The following is a 20852-nucleotide window of genomic DNA, read 5'->3' as shown; positions in this document are numbered from 1 at the left end:
CTTAAAACGAACAGAAATTATTACGTATATGAGGGAGTTCACCCCCTAGTCAATACCTCGCTCTTTACGCTAAAGTTTTTTTTGGTACTTTCATAAAACCTATTAATTCTACTTAAACGGTCTTTGTGATTGAGGGGTCATTCTTTAAGAATTGGAACAAAATTCGAACTTAGGCGTAAAGAGCGAGGTATTGACAAGAGGGCAAACCCTCTAATATACTTAATAAAAATATGCAAATATAGATGATCGTTACGTAAGCTAATTCGTAAGTTACGTATATTTATTACTAATAAAAACGTTCGAAAATAAAATTAGAATTTCTAGTGCCCTATTTAAGTAACCGAAAAAATTGGACGGCAACTAGTCCCACTCCTTCGCCCCTTTTATTCTCAGAAATTGTCCGATCAAAATTTCGAGAAAGCCATTTAGCCAAAAAAAAAAAAAAAACAACAGCAAAATCAACATGCAAATTTCGTTCTAATTATTCATGTACGGTGAGCCAAAATCAAAACCTTCATTAATTTAAAAACGTTCAGAAATAAAAAAACAAGTTTTATTTTTTTAACTGAAAGCAAGGAGCGACATTAAAACTTAAAAAGAACAGACTATTCCGTATATGAAAGGAGTTGTCCCCTCCTCAACGCCTCGCTCTTTACGCTAAAGTTTGACTCTTTCTCTCAGCTTTTTTTTTTTAAACAATAAAAAACTTTAGCGTTGAAATGGTGAATTTTGAAAAACTTGAAAAACTGCCAGTCAAAAACGAACAAAAATTGATTGGAAAAAACTTTCCGAAAAAGAGGTTTTTTAAAGAAAAGTAAAGGCTATATTAAATTTAAGATCAAAAGAAATAGAAACCTATAATAACTCACTGAAAACGACCAGAAATTACTATTAAAGAATAAATGAAACCCACAACGAACAAAAATTAAATAAACAATCATAGCAAACAAACAAACAATAGGTACCAATATAAATGAATAAATAAATCTTAAAACTAGTGAAACTTAAATTTAATATGCAAATCATGCTAGAAACGAACAAAAATCACTGCAAACAAAAGTTGGGTTTGACCTCCTTCTCTCACTGTAAAAGTCTAAAACCTATTACGTCATTAGAGCTTTACTGAAAACGGATTATATTACAAATATTTTCTTTTGTACTATTACAACATTCAAAATAAATATAAAAATTACAGTAAAATTAAATTTTGATGAGAAATCTCTCAATATTGATAAAACTGATGAGCTTTCAGCAATTAATATCACCATGTATAAAATATTCAGTTTAATTTTATTAGTACTTTCCGAGACTGTTGAAAATAAATATAGCTTCACTACAAACAAGAGTTGGATACTGCCCCCTTCCCTAACTGTAAATGTTTAAAGCCTACTGAGTCATTGGTGCTTCACTGAAAACGAATTATATTACAAATATTTTCTTTTCCAATTATTACAGCACTGAAAATAAAAATAAAATACAGTGAAATAAAATTTTGAACTGATGAGCTTCCAATAATTAACAGCATTATATCAAACATTCAGTTTGATTTTATTTGTAGTTTCCAAGACTATTGAAGACACATACAGTTTTCAGTAAAGTGCCAATGACGCAGTAGGATTTAGAGGATTAGATCACTTGAATTTCAAGTTCCATTTACATAACTGTTTGCTCGATACATTTGGCCCAATTCAACTTTTAAATAAGCTCGTTAATTTGAGCTAAATATTTATTATCTAATATAGTTTGGGTCGTTTTTTAATTGACATCATGTTCATACATATTAAAAACAGTAGTCGTATAGACTACTAAGTTTTATTAATATTAGATAATAATATTAGTTAACAGCAAAGAATATAAGAGGTTTGGAAAAGTCGAAATAGGTGGCAGTGTCGAAAAGAGACCCAGCGATCTCACGTTTGGTGATTTTCTTTTTAACCCTACACTGCTGCATACTTGTCCTTTTAGGTAGTTTAAAATCTAGTGGAAGGTCCAGAGTGAAAAATTCTGTCACCTGTAGGCCTACCGGATTAAAGTCAACTAGTCTGCTTAACTGCCAATATTTTTTGAAGTTAACCTAGGCCTTCTTTGTGCAGATTAGATTTTGGGTATTAATATTTGAGAAATATGTACTTGACGCGTTAGTACTTTGGAAATTTCAAAAGCAATATCAGCCCCAATTTGTAATCAACAAGCTTGTTAATTACAACAAAGATTTTGATTAATCTAAATCATATAGCTGTGGGCATCAAGCCAAGACAGATAGTCCGGGAGAGAAGCAAATCTGGATAAGTCCTTTTTAGGATTCTCTAAAAATAATGTCATTTCACTTTTTCAAATTATTACTTTTTTGAATTGGTACTTAAATACCGATATTGGAGGAAACAAAACGCTTTTTTTTAAATATGTGCTTGGCCTGTAAGTTGGTGACTTTTGAATGCACTTTTGGAGTTTTGGTTTAGGTTCTCCGATCTTAATGATTAAAGCTAAAAAAGTTGGGAGTTTTAGTTTTAGGATCATTCCTAAAATAATCCCTGCTTGATAAAGTGTGGACAGCAATGCATTATGCGTATACACCTAGATTTGAGCTGGTAGGAAGGGAATTTCAGAGAGAGCACGGGTCTCACGTTTGCCCCACCAATCATTCCTGCAATAGATCTGGTAAATATGGAGCAGTTCATATAATTGACCTAAGAATTAAGAACACACAACTTAAAGCCATTTTTTATGCTCTTTGTGGATATAATAATAATCGGTTTTCTCGCGAATTCAATTTCATGCCTTCTTTGGATCCTTTAAAATATGGCTGTTGGCTGTTGGGTATAAAAAGGGTTAAAACATTGTAATTTACCTTTTTCATTATAAAATTAAATAAAAAAAACACAATTTTTTTAAAATGAAAGTAAGGAGCAACATTAAAACTTAAAACGAACAGAAATTACTCCGTATATGAAAGGGGCTTTTCCTCCTCAACGCCCCGCTCTTTACGCTAAAGTTTGACTCTTTCTCTTAACCCTATTTCTAAAACAGTAAGAAACTTTACCGTAAAGAGCGGGGCTTTGAGGAGGAAAAGCCCCTTTCATATACGGAGTAATTTCTGTTCGTTTTAAGTTTTAATGTTGCTCCTTACTTTCATTTAAAAAAATGTGTTTTTTTTCAATTTAATTTCTGGACGTTTTTGAATTAATGCATGTTTTGATCTTGGCTCTCCGCACATAAATAATTAAAACGAAATTTACATATTAATTAATTGCAATTAATCGGAAGATTTTGAGAAAAAAGGAGCGAGGGAGGAGGCCTAGTTGCCCTCCAATTTTTTGCAAACGTTTTCATTGGTAAAAAATATACGTAACTTACGAATCAATTTACGTAACGAACTTCTATATTCGTATGTTTTTATTGCGTGTATGAGGGGGCTCAACCCTCGTCGATACCTCGTTCTTTACCCCAAAGCTTAAATGTTGTCCCAATTCCTTAAGAATGTGCTCTGGATCACAAAGGCGGTAGAATAAATAGTTGAAATTACTAAAAATACTTTAGCGTAAAGAGTGAGGTATAACGAGGAGGTAAGCTCCTCATATGCGTAATAATTTTTGTTCGTTTCAAGTTTTAATGCTGCTCCTTATTTTCAGTAGAAAAAACTTTTCATATTTATTTTTTCATTGTTTTTTCAAATAATGCTAGAAAATCCTGCATCCCCTTCATTGAAATTCTTTTCCCCCATGAAAAGCTTCTCCGTGGAAATATCCTTCCACATAACCCCCCCTCAAATGTCCCCCCTAAACAAAAAAAATCCCCCTGAAAACGTCTGTACACTTCCCAGTAACCATTACTATATGTAAACAGTTGCAGCCCCTCCCACGGGGACTGCGGGGGAGTAAGCCGTCCCTAAGGACATAGTTTTTAGGTTTTTTGACTATGGTGAATAAAATGGCTATCTCAGAATTTTGATCCGGTGACTTTTGGGAAAAATGAGCGTGGGAGGGGGCCTACGTGCCCTCCAATGTTTTTGGTCACTTAAAAAGGTCACTAGAACTTTTAATTTCCGTTAGAATGAGCCCTCTCGCAACATTCTAGGACCACTCAGTCGATACGATCACCCCTGAAAAAAAAAAAAAAAAAAAAAAAAAAAAAAAAAAAAAAAAAAAAAAAAAAAAAAAAAAAAAACACGCATCCGTGATCTGTCTTCTGGCAAAAAATGCGAAATTCCGCATTGTTGTAGGAAAGGAGCTTGAAACTTCTACAATAAGGTTCTCTGTTACGCTGAATCTGATGGTGTGATTTTCGTTAAGATTGTATGTTTTTTTTAGGGGGTGTTTTCCCCTATTTTCTAAAATGAGGCAAATTTTCTCAGGCTCGTAACTTTTGATGGGTATACCTGATCTTGATGAAGCTTATATATTTAAAATCAGCATTAAAATGAGATTCTTTTGATGTAACTATTGGTATCAAAATTCCATTTTTTAGAGTTTCGGTTACTATTGAGCCGGGTCGCTCCTTACTACAGTTCGTTACCACGAACTGTTTGATCCAAAGCCAAAGTTATATAATCCACAAGCATTGATTTGTCACAACTAAGTTGGATAAAAGATTCAAAATAATTTCTTCTTTTTTCCTTCCGCCATGTTTCATCTTTCGGCTACGATATTTCAACTTCATCATGACATATCAATGACAAAAAAAAATGGATTTATAATGAAATACTGAGTTTTACCAATGTTTTAACCCATTGGGGTACCAAACCAATGTTTTAACCCATTTTAATATCCAAAAACTATAGAATGAAAATTATTGTTTTCAAGCGTCCTAAAAGGACTTAAAACAACATTTGCAAGAAAAGCGATTATTATATTCAGAAAGAACATAAAAAAGAGCATCAAGGGTATGTTCACTCTATTCGTAGGTCAAAAATACGGACTGCTCCATATTTACCATAAATCCTTGCAAGACTAAATTTTGAGGGAAGCAGGGGCAATTGGCCCTCTCAATTTTTTAACGGAATCTAAATTTGAAATTATTTTTTGATATTTCCATTAAAAGATAGCTTTCCCTTCGTATTTTCATTGGAATAAAATCAAAAAAGCTACAAAATTGCCTCCTAGATTTAGAAAATTTTTCGACCCCTCCCTCCAACATTTTCGTTAACTGACTTATCTGTTTATCACACTCTCGTACCAGTTCAAATTTCACCAAAAACATATTCCTAATATACAAATATGGGTATTACACGACATTGAGGTGTAATTCTAGAAATAACTATTCTTCAAGTAGCATTCGATATCTCGCTAGCAACAGGATTGGACTGATGTAAGAGGGGTTGTTTTATCTTACTGACATTTCGGTTTTCTGAAATAGCAGGGTTTTTTTTACATTCCGCAAAATAGTATACTCTTCATTGTCCTAACACTCAATCAAGATTTTTTGCTGTGTCTTGAGCAATAGATAACTTCGAAGACCACGCTGCCTTTCCATGACGAAAATACAACATTTCAAAATAGGGATGAAACCTTTTAATTGAGAGTGAAACAAATATAATTTTTTTTTAACTGGATATTTCGAACACATATAGTGTTCATCATCAGCAGTAAAACTGATGATGGACACTGTATATGTGTTCGAAACATCCAGTTAAATTTTTTTATATTTGTTTCACTGTCAATTAAAAGGTTTTATCCCTATTTTGAACTGTTACATTTTCGTTTTGAGCTGTTACATATATATGAATTTGACATTTACCGAGATAAGACATGTGGCTAATAAATATCCCAAATATTTCCGAGATTTCCGAGATTTCCGAGAACCGCGGATGAGTTTCTATTCTTTGGAATTCATTTGATAGTTTTGATAATTTCCTTTTAAGACATGTTTGTTCAGTCAATTGCTTGATAGTAATAAAGTCTCTTCATTTGCTCGAATATACCGGGGATATACAAAGAATATAGTCAACAACGAAGCGCTAAAAAATTAGAAATAATATATGCGTGATTCGCAAGGAAAAGAGCCGTTTTTATAAAATAACAGCTTCTCTTGGTTCATCATCCCTCCCATAGCAATTTCCACATATTTTCGCCTTCATGAGAAAAGTTTTATTACTCTGTTAGCCCATTTTATTTAGAAGTTTAATTTGTTGAATATTACTCAGTTTAGTATTCAAAGGAGAGGAAGACGGAGTATGCATTGACATTTTTGGCTAGGGTTAATACAGCTTCAGACAAACGATTTAAGGCTGGTGCGGTGTTTCTAGACCTAGTGAAGGCTTTTGACACAGTTGACCAGGGTCTTTTCTGGGAAAAAGGTAAGGTGTATGAGATCCAAGGTTAAGCTTTTGATCTTACATAGAGTCTCCTTAGTAACCAGTACCAGTATGAACAGATGAATTGCATATAATCTGAAATACGGCCATTTGTTCGTGCCTGTCCCACAGGGACCTGTTCTTAGTCCGATTCTTTTCCTGTTGTTCATTAATGATATTCCTAATTTTATCCCCAATCGTTGTTTTAGCGGTAGTGATATCACTAAAAATCCCGGGAATGAAGTAATTTCATTATTTGCTGATAATACTATAGCTATAAGCACTGCAAAGGCGGAAGAATGACTCCTGGCACCGATAAGAGACAATTTTGATATGTTACATCCTTTATTGAGAATACATAGTTTTAAGGTTAATTTTGGTAAGAAAAGTTTTGTTATGTTTTTCCTTTTTTTCTATCCATGGAAATAAAAAATAACAACACGACGTGGAACTTAAAAGCGTATTTCTTCGACTAAATGCTTGGAAATTTATGCTGATGAAATTTTAAAATTCAAGTGCTGTGTACAGTCTGTCTGTTAAACCTTGTCTTGTAACCTAGGTATAATGAAAGAACTTAATCATTTTCCCCTCTTATGTGTCCTGCACCTTCTTTATTTTTCCTTTATCCATCTATATACTTTAGTAGCGATTGGCTTGGCATAATTTCTTCCATTGTCCGGCCTATTCGAGATCTATAAAACAATGTTGCTCGATTGTTGGTTGGCTTACAAATTTGGGGTTTTGATACAGAACGCCTACGATCAAATAAGGATACTGCCAGCTTATGGATTATGAGAGTTATATACACTTTTGTTTTTTTTTAGGCTACGACATGGAACAAACCTTCCATGTTTTAATAGTTTAAAAAACCCGATATCGTCGGACACCGATTACAGCACTCGTCTCTCTACAAAGATTAATATTCGACCGGCAGTTCGACATGCTCGACGTTTTCTGTGCTTCATAGAGGGATTAGGAATTGGGATTGATCAGAATATAACTGTTAGTGATATTTCTTGTTTTAGCAATAACTAAAGAAATCCTTTTATTAAGTATGAAGTTCTTTTTTTACGGGGAAGGGGTGAATGAATGAATGAATAAATATTTACAGACTTTACGGAAATATTTACATGGATAGAATAGTATATTTGTTGTAATTGTTTTGTTATAAGGTTTGTGGTGCCGATTAGGAAGTGTGGTGTGGGCTGTTTTTTTTCTTGTTTTAAAATATTTTGCCACCCCTCACAGAATGTTTTTACTTTACACGATCACCGTTAAACTCCATCTGTCATTTTGTTTATTATAATAAATTCTTTTCCTTCTCACCAAAAAATTCTATCACTAAGGGAAAGCTACTGAAACACACGTTTCGTCAGTGCAGCTGAGGGAGGATGCACGCTGTCGGAACAGATAATTGTGTTGTATATTTTAAAGTCATAGGGCTGAGTAATAACATACCGTATTGGGTCGCGGCTAGTACCAGATTATGACTGAAGTAAAGCAATGCTAAGCAAGACAAATAACTGGGTGGTAATGGTAGAAAGAGAACGAGGTTCCTCGCTAGCACAGACCTTTATTTTTTTTTCCGAATGACTCTCGTATAATAAGCCATTGTAAGGATCCTGAACAATGAGAGGTAGTCGACTAGTTCACACACAACTAGCAAGTTCATAATTAATTAGTGACTTCTTACCTGGGAAAGAGTGCAAGTAGAAGTTCTTCCTCTTCTTTGCTTAGCGTATACCCTTCATTTTCATATTCATCAATATTTTGTGTTGTACGAACAGATAAGCGAACCAAGGCAAATAAGCCAAACAACATAGTTACTATGAAAAATATTAGGCCTTTGTTCCATGAGATTCTACAGACAAATCTCCGAAGCATTTCCTTTCTTGAAGGATGGAAATGAGTCTTGTATACTTCCACCTGATCCTATGCCATCCTGAAAACTTGGGATCACAATGATTAGTAAAGTAACATTTGACCAGTAAAGAACACAGCTGAATAATAACAAAATCACAGTTTTGCCGATCAAAGATAACACTCCAGCGTTGCCTTCGTAAAAAGCCACGAACCTCCTATCTGTTATATTTTTTCTTCGTTTCCCGACCACTTTGCATGGAAGGGGTAGATATGGGAACTTGAAACGGGGCTGACTCGATTCTAAATTGAGAGTTCCAGAGTCTTAGTAAGGGTCGAAAATTCCTGGAAGGGGGGTAACCAGCCTCCTTCAGTACCCACTGTTACCACCCAGCCCTCTATGCCCCCCTCCAAAGATATCAGATGGAAATTTTGAGATAACCGTTTTGTTCACCGCCCAAAGGTCTAACAAGAATATATTCAGTGATGGTATGACCCTCATAGCCCCAACCAAAAAAGAAAATCTCGCAAACAAAACTGATCTATGGAGAGTAAGAAGAGGAAGAAGAACAATCACATGAGCATTTCGCGTGTATACAACAAGGCATCCTTAGTGTTGAGAAAGAAGAAACCAAACGAATCAACTTTAAAACAGAACAAAGAAATTAATTTACGAAAAAAAAAAAAAATATCAAAATCCACATAAACGACTGCCTCTCCGTGGACAAGCCAATGGAGCAGAACAAATTACAGTTATATTGTTATACAATTTTATATTCCTGTACACACGAAGACATCCTCAGCATGAGATAGGAATAATCTAATCAATATCAACTTAAGAATGACAAAGCAAGAGATCCAATAAAAAAAAAAAAAAAAAAGAAAAGATCAAACCTAAATATAATATTGCTACCCAATGAACAATTCATGAGTAGAATTATAATAGTATAACAATTATTATATTCTAAAGGAACAGAATAAAAAAGAATAAAAGGAAAAGATCAAACCAATATACACAATTGGTACAACATGAACAAACTAGTGAAGTACAATATAATAATTATATTCACCTTCCATGGTTTGTTCATAGAGTAGCAATTGTCCAAATTCGAAGCTTCGTAGAACTCTTTCCTAGGGTCAAAAAGGATGGTTTTTGCTTGTCCTTGAGCCAGAGCCTATATTGTGTGAAGTGACTTGGAGTTTTATAGCCTATGTCAGAGAGAACTATCTGAAGTTATGCAGTCAAGCTTTCAATTCATCAAACCATGTTTCGGCTTTCGAGTGGAAAGCTCCGTTCTAGCGGGCAAGCAGGAAAGGCACCAGTTTCAAATTGAAGGTGGACTAAAATCTATAAGTGTTAAATATATGCCGCAGTTACCCAGCCCTGAATCCAATATATCTTTTTTAAGTGATAAATAGAAAAATTTACAGAAACAAAAACGTAGGGACCGAAAGTGCTGCCATCTATTGTTTTTACCCATTTCTGTTCGTGATTTCAGTTGAGTTTATCATTTGGTTTTTCGCACTTGGGATTGCGGTAGATAAATGGTATCGGATGTGCCTCTTAAACTTTAAAAGTTCTCTCACTGCTAAAAAATTAAAGTTTATCCTTTGCTCCGTTCTAAGTGATAGGCCGATACAGAAATTGTATCAGATGTGCATCTTAAACTTTAAAAGTTCTCTCATTGCTACAGAAATTAGAGTTTATCCTTTGCTCCTTTCTAAGTGATGACGTTAGAAACTTGGCCTACGGCAAAAAAGTCAACTTTTGAACTAAGACAGATAGATTTTTTTTTCGACGGTAGTCGATAGCTCTTGATGAGCTGATCAAAGTATATGTCATCCGTTTTTTGGAAAAATTCCTTCATTAGATATACCAGTTTGAAAGTTAAAAAGTTGACGACTTCAGTAGTAAGGTACACACTGAACCCAAAAATAGGCCGGTACGAACTGTGAGACATACAGGGGAGTTTTAAGCAACAGTCGGTTGTTAGCTCATAATTATCTTCGGCAATGAGGGGTTCGCAACTTTTGCTAGTTGATGTACCTATTATTTGTTTCCGGTGTATTTGATGGTAAGACCAGTTTGGTTCCAGTGGTAAGACATGTAGGGGACTTGTAAGTAATAATCGGCTGTTAGGCTACAATGATCTTCAGCGATGAGGGGTTTGCAACTTTAGCTAGTTTCAATGAGGGGTTTGCAATTTTTGCGAGTTGATGTACCTAGTATTTATTTTAAGATCCTTACAGATTAACAACTTCAGCGTTTAATCAAAGCGAGGAAACAAAACCAAAGGGTTGCTCTCGCAGCACTTTACTCAGCGAAGCCGAACAAAGGTTGCCGCAACACCTCACGTTGCCCATGCAACGTAGATCTAGTTTTTTATGCTTCAGATTCTTTATTTCCCAGCGCTGACGATATCTTGTAAATATAGGCGAATTATTCAAGTGATTGCACTTCTCACTATTGACCATAGATCTGTTGTTTTCAAGATTTACTCTTTTGGTTTTGTCATGGTAGGCCAGTTCGGCTTTATGTTTTATAGTGGGAAAAGAGGGCATATTTAGTCTTAGGCGTTCGATTTACAGCTGGAATTCCTAGGGCCAAAATGACTGATTGTGCAGAAACATACTCGTCCTGGACCATTCGCCTCGAAAAATAGGTCTAAAAAGGACCAACGTTCTTCGACCGCCTCGGTATCCTTAAGTCATTGGAGTGAGGGGACCCAAATGTAGAAACATATTTTTTTCTTAAAACCCCACCTGACAAAGGGGAAAAAATGAGGGAGAACTTTTTTACTCTTAACAGATCTAAACTTAATACCTTTAACTTCATGGGCCCCCAAAAAGAACCAAGTTCGTCCCAGAACTTAGATACTGGGCTAAGGGGACCAAACGTTCTGTACAAAGGGAGATGGATGAACTGTAAATGGGCCAAAATTGTTGTCTCTGACCAGTTCAAAACTAACAGTCATAAGACCTGGATCAAGGGGAGCCTAATGTAAAAAAAACTGATCAGTTTGGGAAGACAACCCCAGAAAGGGCCAAAAAATATTTCTTTTCGACTCAAAACTTATACCCTAAAGTCCATGAAACTAGAAGACTCCAACCAACAAGAAAAACATAAATTACTTCCCCCCCAAAAAGGGCCAAAAACTTTTATTTCACAAACGGCTTGAAACTTGTTCCTGCAAACTGGCTAATTAGGGCCCCAAAAGAGTCAAAAAGCTTTCCCTTTCCCAAATATAGATTTAGAAGACCACCAATAAGTTTCCCTAGGTTCAGCTTTAAGTTACATGTAGATGCTGCCAAGATAACCTTAATAAGGGCAAAAAATTTTGAGCAAATAATTCTGTTTTTTCCGCTTCGTTTAACCTTATACGGCATGCAGACCGTAAAAAGGGGACCTCAAAGAGGACAAAAATTATTAAGAATAACATGTTATACTGATTCGTGACGCCCCAAAAAGGCCCAAATCTGTTTTGGCTTTTTCAGGCCAAAACTGGGTGAGGCCCAACTCACCAGGCAAGACAAACCTAAGAGGAGAAACTGGTTTGAAAATAATTGCATTATATCGAATCTCGACATCTCCAAATGGGCCAAAATAGTTTTCTCCAATCAGCATGAAATTGCTTTCAGGGTAAGTAGACTGGAACACGGAGATCTTAACAAGAACAAATCAATTTGGAAAAAAACTAACTTTATCGATTGGTTGCGCTAAAAAGCCATATTTTTTTCGTCTATCCACTTGAAGATTTCGAAGCATGTAGAAACGGCGAAAGGAACCTCTCTTAAGACACAAAATAATAGTGATAACGAAACAATTCTAATTACATCAAATCATGACATAAACTTTCATAAATGATTCTTGTTATGCATTTATTTAAAGAAAACAATAGTTATAATAAAATAGAAAATGAAAAGACTGTTTTGATAAAATCATTGATCGAGATACAAGCAACCCACACAAGGTCAAAATTATACAGGTTATCAATTCATATGAATAAAGTTACTTCTCTCTATACACCTCAAATTTTACAGTAAAAATATTAGTAAAAAATTGATTCACAAAGTTGCAGGAGTATTTTGAATGAAAATTCAAATTCTGCCCAAAACTAAGATTACAATCTGATATTATACTTCTTAAGAAAATATCTGGAAAACTTTACAGACATTCATACAATTAACCAAAATTAAAACACTGCGGTCGAACTAATTCGACAGTATTATCACTTTGAATCATGTTTATTCAGTAAATTGAGTGATTGGTTGACTAGGGTGAAAATGGAAAAGGATAAATTCAGATTATAATAGGATTGAATTATAAGAAGTCATATAATCTTGAGAAGCATCATGGGACGTGGGGAAGGAAGAACTTCTACTAATGATGGAAGGAGGAGTATTGTTTACCATTGCAGTATTCTCAGTGCTGTGACTATGCTATGCTTGTTGGAGTAGGCCTCCAAAATTCTCACCCAAAGCACTTGAAATTATTAGCTCTGATCTGAATAAGAGTTATATACTTAATGAGAAATAGAATAATTTGCTACAAATCTTCCTCCTGCCTCCCTCATATATGTACTGAAGTTAATAATCCCTGCATGTGGTCGATTTCAGAACTGTTTTTTTTTTCTGAATTTTGTCTTCAATTTTGTCATTAACTAGTTATTAGTTAGGAGCAGACCTTCTTTTATTCTTTTTCTCACTTATCGCCTTATAAGATAGCTTCTTATGAAGTCATCATATATAAATACTCTTTTCGTGTACCAGGGATATAGTCAAGGGGGATACAAGTTTTTCGGCTCAAGTATCCAAAACACCATGCAATTTAAAACATTTTCACCAAAAAAGTTCTCTAGGGATCATATAAACCAATTTTATGAGGATGGGTGAATATACCACCACATAATCCTGTTGAAGACTGTATATTCTTACACTTTTACTCTTTTGCAGGAACATAATTACTTAAAGTTCAACAGCTGTCAAAGACTACTGATGATAATTAACATTTTAAAGTTAATGGCTAAATAAAAACGAAGTGATAACTAGTACATCTTCCACATAGCTTTTATGTTTGTTTAGCTGTTACAAGTTCTTCTGCAACAATAACTGATAGGAAAAACACAATAATGTTGCAAATGTTTTAATCGATAATTTTAAACACAAGTAAAAATGGTTCTTAAACAAAAGAAGACAATATATAAGCAGTATTGTAAAAAAAAAATCAACTTTTACTTATCAATTTTTTTGAAAACAGTAAAGTCAAATGTTGGTAATTCTAGAGGGACTATTACAGGCAATTCAATGTCGAAATCACCAACAACCTTCTGTTCCTGATTATGAAGTGCTTCACTTTTGTCTACTGTATTAAGAATAGAATGGCACATAGAACTATCTTCATTTTCATCCAATATAGTCACCGTCACTTTACGACCATCAGGTTCTTTCAACACGTCATTTAATTTATCACTGTTTGATGGTTTGGCTGATAGTTTTGTAGCAAGACTATCTATTTTTGCTGTATAATCCTGAGCTTCTAGAACATTTCTGGAAGTATCACTGTCATCTGTGCCAAGCGAACTACCCAACGACTGCAGGCAAAGTGACAACTTCGCAATTGTCTCTTTCATTTCATCCACAATCAGGTTATGGTCATACACCTTATTTGCGAGATGCTTAGCTTTGACAACATGTTCACATAACATAGCCTTTTCAGAGCATACTTCTGACTGAAGGTTGAATTCCTTCATTCTTCTGTTTTCTCTGAGCTTCAATTTCAGCTTCTTTATTTCACTATGAACTGCCAAAATTTGGGCTTCTATTGAATGCTTAGCTGTTAAAGACACTAGATCTGAGCTTGAGCAATTTTTTAGATATGATTCAGCTTCAGACAAAAAATCTATAGCCGTCTCTAATTTTCCTTCTTTTTCTGCTTTCTCGGCTTTTCTCATCTGTCGATGGGCCAGGTTCAAAGGAAAGTTGTCCATAATTATCATAAAATCACCTAAAATGGTTCATTACAGTTTCCAAAATTCAACTCAACCTTATTAATACATACTCAGGTAAAAATAGCCAAACCCATAGGAATTTCAGGATACTGTTCAGGGACAACACAAAAGCCTCAAAGGCAGAGGTTTTGTGCCAAAACACACAAAATGATTACGAGTTCCATGTTAAAACAATTCATGTAAAACAAGGAGGGAGGATTCTAAAAGAAGTGATCTATCAACGTGTTTTTCTTGTACTATCACAAATAGTGCAAGGAAGAACCGATTCCCTACCGCCCAACCAGACCTTGCCAAGTTTTCATAGCCTCACCACACTTAAGTGACAACTTTCTTTAATTTCATCATTGCAAACAGCGTTACATTTAAAAGATACGCATTACATTTTGGCAAGCATATTGGACAAGTCAAGATGCTGACTTTCACCCTCAAAGGGAAAACCCGAAATCGGTAGCTAAAATTATCAAAATTTAAAAGAGAATCGAACGCGTTTGTGGTAGTTCTGTTGTTAGTAGTATTAAGTAAATATGTCCAAAATGATATTTATTTAAAAATATACTTATTCCATTAATTCTGACACTCGGCTTTTGTCAGGACTAAGGTGCAGCTCAATGATGAAGATTGTCCGATAGGGGAGCAGATAATCAATACCTTGAAGAATTCTGGGTGGAAAGAAAAACACATGGACAAACACAAAAAACAAGAAAAGAGGTGAAGGATATGGCAAATCACTCCAGCATTGGCCAAAAACACCCTCCTCTATAGAAAATCTGAAAAATTCAAATAGAGACCAAAAAAATTTCCTAGCCTGAACATCCCCCCCAACCCACTGGTAAAATGCTCCTCTGACCCCACATCTTAAGGGTTAGACTTATGTGCATCAAAGCACTGAAATAGTGAATATAGTGCAGTTGAAATCATTAGTAAAATATGGTCAATTATGTGGCCACAGTATGGTGGACTTAATATTGACAAATCAAAAAAAAACTCTTAAAAGTACTTGTAAATCACACTAGAGAAAATATCATTATTTATTATGGGTTAATTTAAAAAAACTTTGTTTCACGAAAGAAGTTTTTCAAAAAAAAGTAAAGAACTATATTGAACCAAAGCTGAGCAGAAATAAAATCAAATGATTTTTCAAGCAAAACTCCCATAAATAAATGAAACCCAAAACAAGCATAAATTACAATAAATAACCAGGTGGGACTCAAGATGAAATAGATGAATTACAATAAATAACCAGGTGGGACTCAAGATGAAAAAAATTAAGAGGAGCAGGACTGATGCCCCCACACCTTTCAAAGAAAAGAGTATATTTTGCACTCTACTGAAAACAATCCTTATTTATAGCTAAGTGTCTCTATTTCTCATAGCATCGATCGAAAAAAAATCACCATCATAACCAAGATTACTATAAAAAACAAGAGCTAAGAGCTCATATGGCACTTGTGACGAGGCAAGAAGAGCTAAGAGCCAAGAGCTCATATGGTATGAGCTCTAACAAAATTCTAAGAATCAATAAATTGATTTAAAAGGAAAAGCAGAGGCTTAATGCCGGTCAGGATTTAAAATAAGAGCCCCGAGTCACGATGCCCTTCTAAATATCAAAATTCATTAAGATCCGATCACACACTCGTAAGTTATAAATACCTAATTTTTTCTAACTTTTCCTCACCCTTTAACCCCCCAGATGGTCGAATCTGGGAAAACGACTTTATCAAGTCAAATTGTGCAGCTCTCTGACATGCCTACCAATTTCCATCGTCCTAGCACGTCCAGAAGCACCAAACTCGCCAAATCATTGAACCCCTCTCCCAACTCCCCCAAAGAGAGCAAATCCAGTACGGTTATGTCAATCATGTATCAAGGACATTTGCTTATTCTATCCACCAAGCTTCATCCCAATTCCTCCACTCCAAGTGTTTTCCAAGATTTCCCCCTCCAACTCCCCCCAATGTCAAAAGACATTGTGTTCTTACTTTTCCCACCAAGTTTAATCCCGGTCCCTCCACTCTAAGTGTTTTCCAAGATTTTAGGTTTCCCTCTCCCAACCCCAACCCCCCCAATGTCACCAGATCCAGTCGGGATTTAAAATAACAGCTCTGAGACACGATATTCTTCCAAAAATCAAATTTCATTAAGATTTGATAACCCCATCTTAAGTTAAAATACTTCAATTTTTCAATTTTTTCCGAATTAACGGGCCCCCATGCCCCCCCCCAGATGGTCAAATCGGGAAAACGACTATTTCTAATTTAATCTGGTCCAGTCTCTGATACACCTGCCAAATTTCATCATCCTAACTTACCTGGAAGTGCCTAAAGTAGCAAAACCAGGACCAACAGACAGACCAACAAACCAACAGAATTTGCAATTGCTATATATCACTTGGTTAATACCAAGTGTCATAAAAAGTGCAGCTTAACAATTTAATATGTCTACTGGCATTCATTCCTGAAAGTCTTAACAATATTGGATTTATTAAAGTTAAAAAAGAGAAAACATTTAGAATGTATTTTGTTTTTAATGAAGTGCAAACTATTTTCTGGTCTTAGAGGGCAAGGAATTTTAGCTTTTAAATTTCACGTCAGGTTATTTTTGGGTTTTCTAACTTCTTTTCAGCGAACAAACAAACCATATAGTTAAGGAGTAAAATCTATTCCGACTATTAATCCTAGTAAAACCACAACTGAAGCAAAACAAGATCTCCAGTGCCAAGGCTCAATGTGTTGTAACAATTGTGCCTCATTTGCTCATGGTTGCAGAGCAATAAAAGGGACAATGTCTATTAGTTTGGGCTCAAACATTCTAAAGGCACAAAAAAATTTCTTGCTGCTAATATACCAAAGGTGTGAAAAATAGGTTACATGCAGCTTTCCGGGATCTGAAAGGAGCTTTTAATGAAGTTGTAAGGTATTTTAGCATTCCTATTTTTAATATATTTGTGAGAAGTTTTTAAAAAAATTAACATTCCTTCTTTGTTTTCACTTGAATAATCCGTTTTTATGGCACTTGATATTAACCAAGTGACATATAGCAATTACAAATTCTGTCATTCTGTTGATTGTGCTCAATAATAATTCTTAAAAACCTGAAGAGAGGCAAAACAGAAATCTGAGACCAGTGGTGTCAATTACAGGAGGGACAAGGGAACCACCCCATACTCCCCCTCTAGATTTTTTTTTTATATTTTCATTGAAAATGCCTTTATTTGTGTTTTCTTTGAAAAAGAACGACAAATTCCCCCCCCCCCCTATATTTTCAAACTGTATTTTACACCTCCTAAATTTTATGATTTGACACTGTCTTAGATGGGATCACCAAACTCAACAAACACAATGAACACTTATGAACAGCTTACAGATTTGTTAGCAGTCTTTAATGATCATTATTGTTCTTTCCATCATTATAAATTTTTCACAAATATATTGAAAATAAGAATGCTAAATTACCTTATAACTTCATCAAAAGCTCCTTTCAGATCTCAGAAAGCTGTTCTGGCTTCCAGGGGAATTGTTATGTCACTTGTAATTACCTTTCTATGTGTCATCCAGTATTCAAAAAAGTAATTAATTTGGAGTTCAAATATTGAGAAGGCTGTTCGTTTTAATGGAAATGTAAATATGTGGGAGGTTGTGAGAAAATTAATATAATCTTTTCCCATTAAATTCAAATAGGCTAGGAAAAAATAAGCCATATCCAGGAGGGCTGAAGGGTATGAACTCCCCATCTGAAACCTTTCTCCAACTCGTAAAAACATAACAAAATGAATATAAACAAGTCTTTCATGTGTTTCATAGTTTTTTTTTATAAACATTCCTCAAAAGAATATTTAATACCCCTTCCCCCCTGGAAATTTCCTGGATACCACCCTATGAAAGAGATTTAGAAAAATACCACTGGTATTTGAAAAATACCAGTTTTCAAATTTTAAGGGGTATGTAACATTTCTAAATCTTCTATATTGGTAAAACACCAACAATTGAGAGAAGGGATTGTTGAAACACAAATATCCAATGAACAAAGTCATAGTTTGTACTAAAGGCCCAAGAATTTTGATTCTGCCTTGGCCCAACACATGCACAATAACCCACACCACTTCATTTTGTTTGAAAACACTTCTATTATTCAGAGGTCCTTGTCAAATATTTGCTTGATTTTTGTCTTCATATTTTGCTACTGGCTGACAAAATTCTCATTTTCTCAACAAATTGATTTTTTCATTAATTATATATTTTCCTTTCCTGGTTTCTCATGAAACATTGAGCTTTAAATATTATGGGAATGTGTTGAAGCTTGTCTTAAGTTTAATATGGTTCTTTACTTTCCTTTGTAAAACTTCTTTTCTGGATAATTGTGTTGTAATTAATGTGTATTAAGGGCTTATTTTTGGTTTATTTTGATAATTTTAAATATATATTTATAAAAATATGGTATAAATTAAATAAAAAAAACAAGTGTTTTTAACTGAAAGTAAGGAGCAAAATTAAAACTTAAAATGAACAGAAATTACTCTGTATATGAAAGGGCCTTTTCCTCCTCAACGCCCCGCTCTTTACACTAAAGTTTTTTACTGTTTTAAAGAGTAAAGTTAACAGAAAGTGTCAAACTTTAGCATAAAAAGCGGGGTGTTGAGGAGGAAAAACCCCTTTCATATACAGAGTAATTTCTGTATAAGCATCTCAGACATAAGATCTTTCTATATATCAAGTTTCATTAAGATCTGACTATCCATTTGCAAGATAGATACCCTCAATTTTCATGTCTTCCAGGATTTCCTGTTTCCCTATCCAACTCCCCTCAATGTAACTGGATCTGGTCAGGATTTAAAACAAGGGCTCTGAAGCACAAGATCCTTCAAAATATCAAACTTCATTAAGATCTGATCACCCATTTGTAAGTTACAAATACATGTTTCTAATTTTTTTTAATTAACCCCCCCCCCCAAAGAGAGCATATCTGTTATGGCTATGTCAATCATGTATTTAGGACTTGTGCTTATTTTTCACACTAAATTTCTGTTTTGCCTCTCTTCAGGTTTCTAAGAATTATTATTGGGCCTTCTTGAAGAAATTTACTTTCTCTATGCCATTATGATTTACAAAATAGATGTTATTGACACACATTTAACATAAGCCTTAACCAATTGTAGCAAAGAATCATAATTTTGATTGAGAAGCCCCTTAAAAGTTCAATGTCTGACCTGTATAATCCCTGTGAAAAGCCATTTAAAGATAAGACGTTTCAAACAGGGGGCACATTTAAATGCCTAAATTCCATTTTAAACTATACCATAAAAGGTAATAATTGTTTTTCAATGCTGGTGAACTAATTATGGAATAAAGTAGCTTAAAAAATAGTGAAAAGTTGAATTTCTCTAAGCTAAGCAAGGATTTACACTTTTAATAGTAATATAGGATCAAATTTGACCAAAATATAAGCTATAATGCACAAAAAGCTGTGTTATATAGAGGAGCAGGAAGGGATATAGTTAGGGACCTCGAAATAACTTCCTGGAATATAGCCTACTTTAGCCTGTAGACACATCCCTGAAAGTTTCAATTCTCTATCCCAACAACTTTCCAAGATACCAAGAAGTCAATGGACTAGAATTTTACCTGATTGCCTATAAATCCTAATGCAACACCTAGGCTATGTGACAATCATGGGAGTGGGTATGAATTGTCACAGATTCAACAGTAAAAGAGCATAGAATTAGCAATTAAAATGCCTCTCTTTTTGCTCTAGCATGTCTCCTTCTTGAGAAGCAATTTTAATTGTCTTGACTTCAAATACCTTACCTGTATTGATTGCAGTTTGCAAATATTGAGATTCACGTGTTATCTGTTTAAACTGCGCATCAAGAAAGTAATTGGCACAACTGCCATTGGGTCCTGTCCGAAGTCTACTGTTTTCCTCGGAAACAGGATGGTACAGAAATTTTCGCCAAATTGATCTGGTTTAGAGTTGCTCAATTATATTTTGTACTAAGTTCAAATGTCTGGTGCTTTGATGAAAAATTTTTAAAGCTGTAACAAATGCAACAACATTCAGTTTTCTATGTGGAAGTGATTACTCGTAGAAAGTGCTTATTTGCATGCGGATTAAATTAATATTCCCTGTATATTCGAATTAAAAGATAGATAAATTACATTAGGGTTTAAAACCCCGGAGCTTTGACTTGAAGATACTCAGCTATATATTCAAGATCTTAAGTATTCAAATATGCTGGTGAACAGGTAAACAGTCCCAAAACACATGGTTTTTTTTTACTGCAAGATTTTTTTTTAGCATAAATCAGTGCGCCAAGCCATGCAGTTGTTTTGAAAACACATGGCTCGATACAATATGGAATTACTTCAAAAGATTGAAAAGATCCTTATAAGGTTTTCCTTAGAGGGCAAGAGGATTTCCGAATTGATCTTTTTTCAAGAAATAAGCTTCAAGGACTCAAATTTTGTTGGGTTGGTCTCAAAATTCTCTAGCCTTCAATAAACTTAGCTTTGTGAATTGTGGTCATTTTTGTAGGCAAAACCTCCCAGGCAAGGGGTTTTTCTAGCAAAAAACGAAAAAAATATTTGGATTTAAGAAGTGCATTAAGTATTTAGGCAAAAGAAAGACTATTATTGGTAAATCAAGCGAAATACTGTAATAAGTAGGCTTTAAGGGCATCAGGTTTTTTTTCACTTGGATCA

General features: G+C 34.6%; 2 protein-coding genes across 6 annotated transcripts in view; both read right to left on the bottom strand.

Annotated features, from left to right (window-relative positions):
* LOC136031275 (45 kDa calcium-binding protein-like) overlaps window positions 1-20047 on the bottom strand; it is a 38726-nt gene extending 18679 nt beyond the window's left edge. For 4 of the 5 annotated variants that reach the window (XM_065710713.1, XM_065710717.1, XM_065710716.1 and 1 more), the window contains exons 1-2: window positions 19959-20047; window positions 7983-8238 (exon numbers count right to left, since the gene is read on the bottom strand). In XM_065710713.1, coding sequence (XP_065566785.1) covers window positions 7983-8173 — 191 coding nt within the window. In that variant the 5' untranslated portion in view covers window positions 8174-8238; window positions 19959-20047. The remainder of the gene's footprint in view (window positions 1-7982; window positions 8239-19958) is intronic. The other variant, XM_065710714.1, reaches the window with a different exon arrangement.
* LOC136031276 (uncharacterized) lies at window positions 13277-20010 on the bottom strand. Its single transcript, XM_065710718.1, has 2 exons — window positions 19954-20010; window positions 13277-14153 (listed from the first exon to the last, which is right to left on the bottom strand). The coding sequence occupies exon 2, from the start codon at window positions 14143-14145 to the stop codon at window positions 13381-13383; it is 765 nt and encodes a 254-aa protein (XP_065566790.1). The 5' UTR covers window positions 14146-14153; window positions 19954-20010; the 3' UTR covers window positions 13277-13380.
* Window positions 20048-20852: the final 805 nt, after the last annotated feature.

Source organism: Artemia franciscana, chromosome 9 (genome assembly GCF_032884065.1).
Source record: "Artemia franciscana chromosome 9, ASM3288406v1, whole genome shotgun sequence".
Classification (NCBI taxonomy): Eukaryota; Metazoa; Arthropoda; class Branchiopoda; order Anostraca; family Artemiidae; genus Artemia; species Artemia franciscana.
The sequence above is the reverse complement of the archived record's forward strand: the minus strand, read 5'-3'. Positions and strand labels throughout refer to the sequence as shown.

Bases quoted from the DNA above. Each gene is read 5' to 3' on its own strand.
- LOC136031276 (XM_065710718.1), bottom strand. From the start codon at position 14,145: ATGATAATTATGGACAACTTTCCTTTGAACCTGGCCCATCGACAGATG.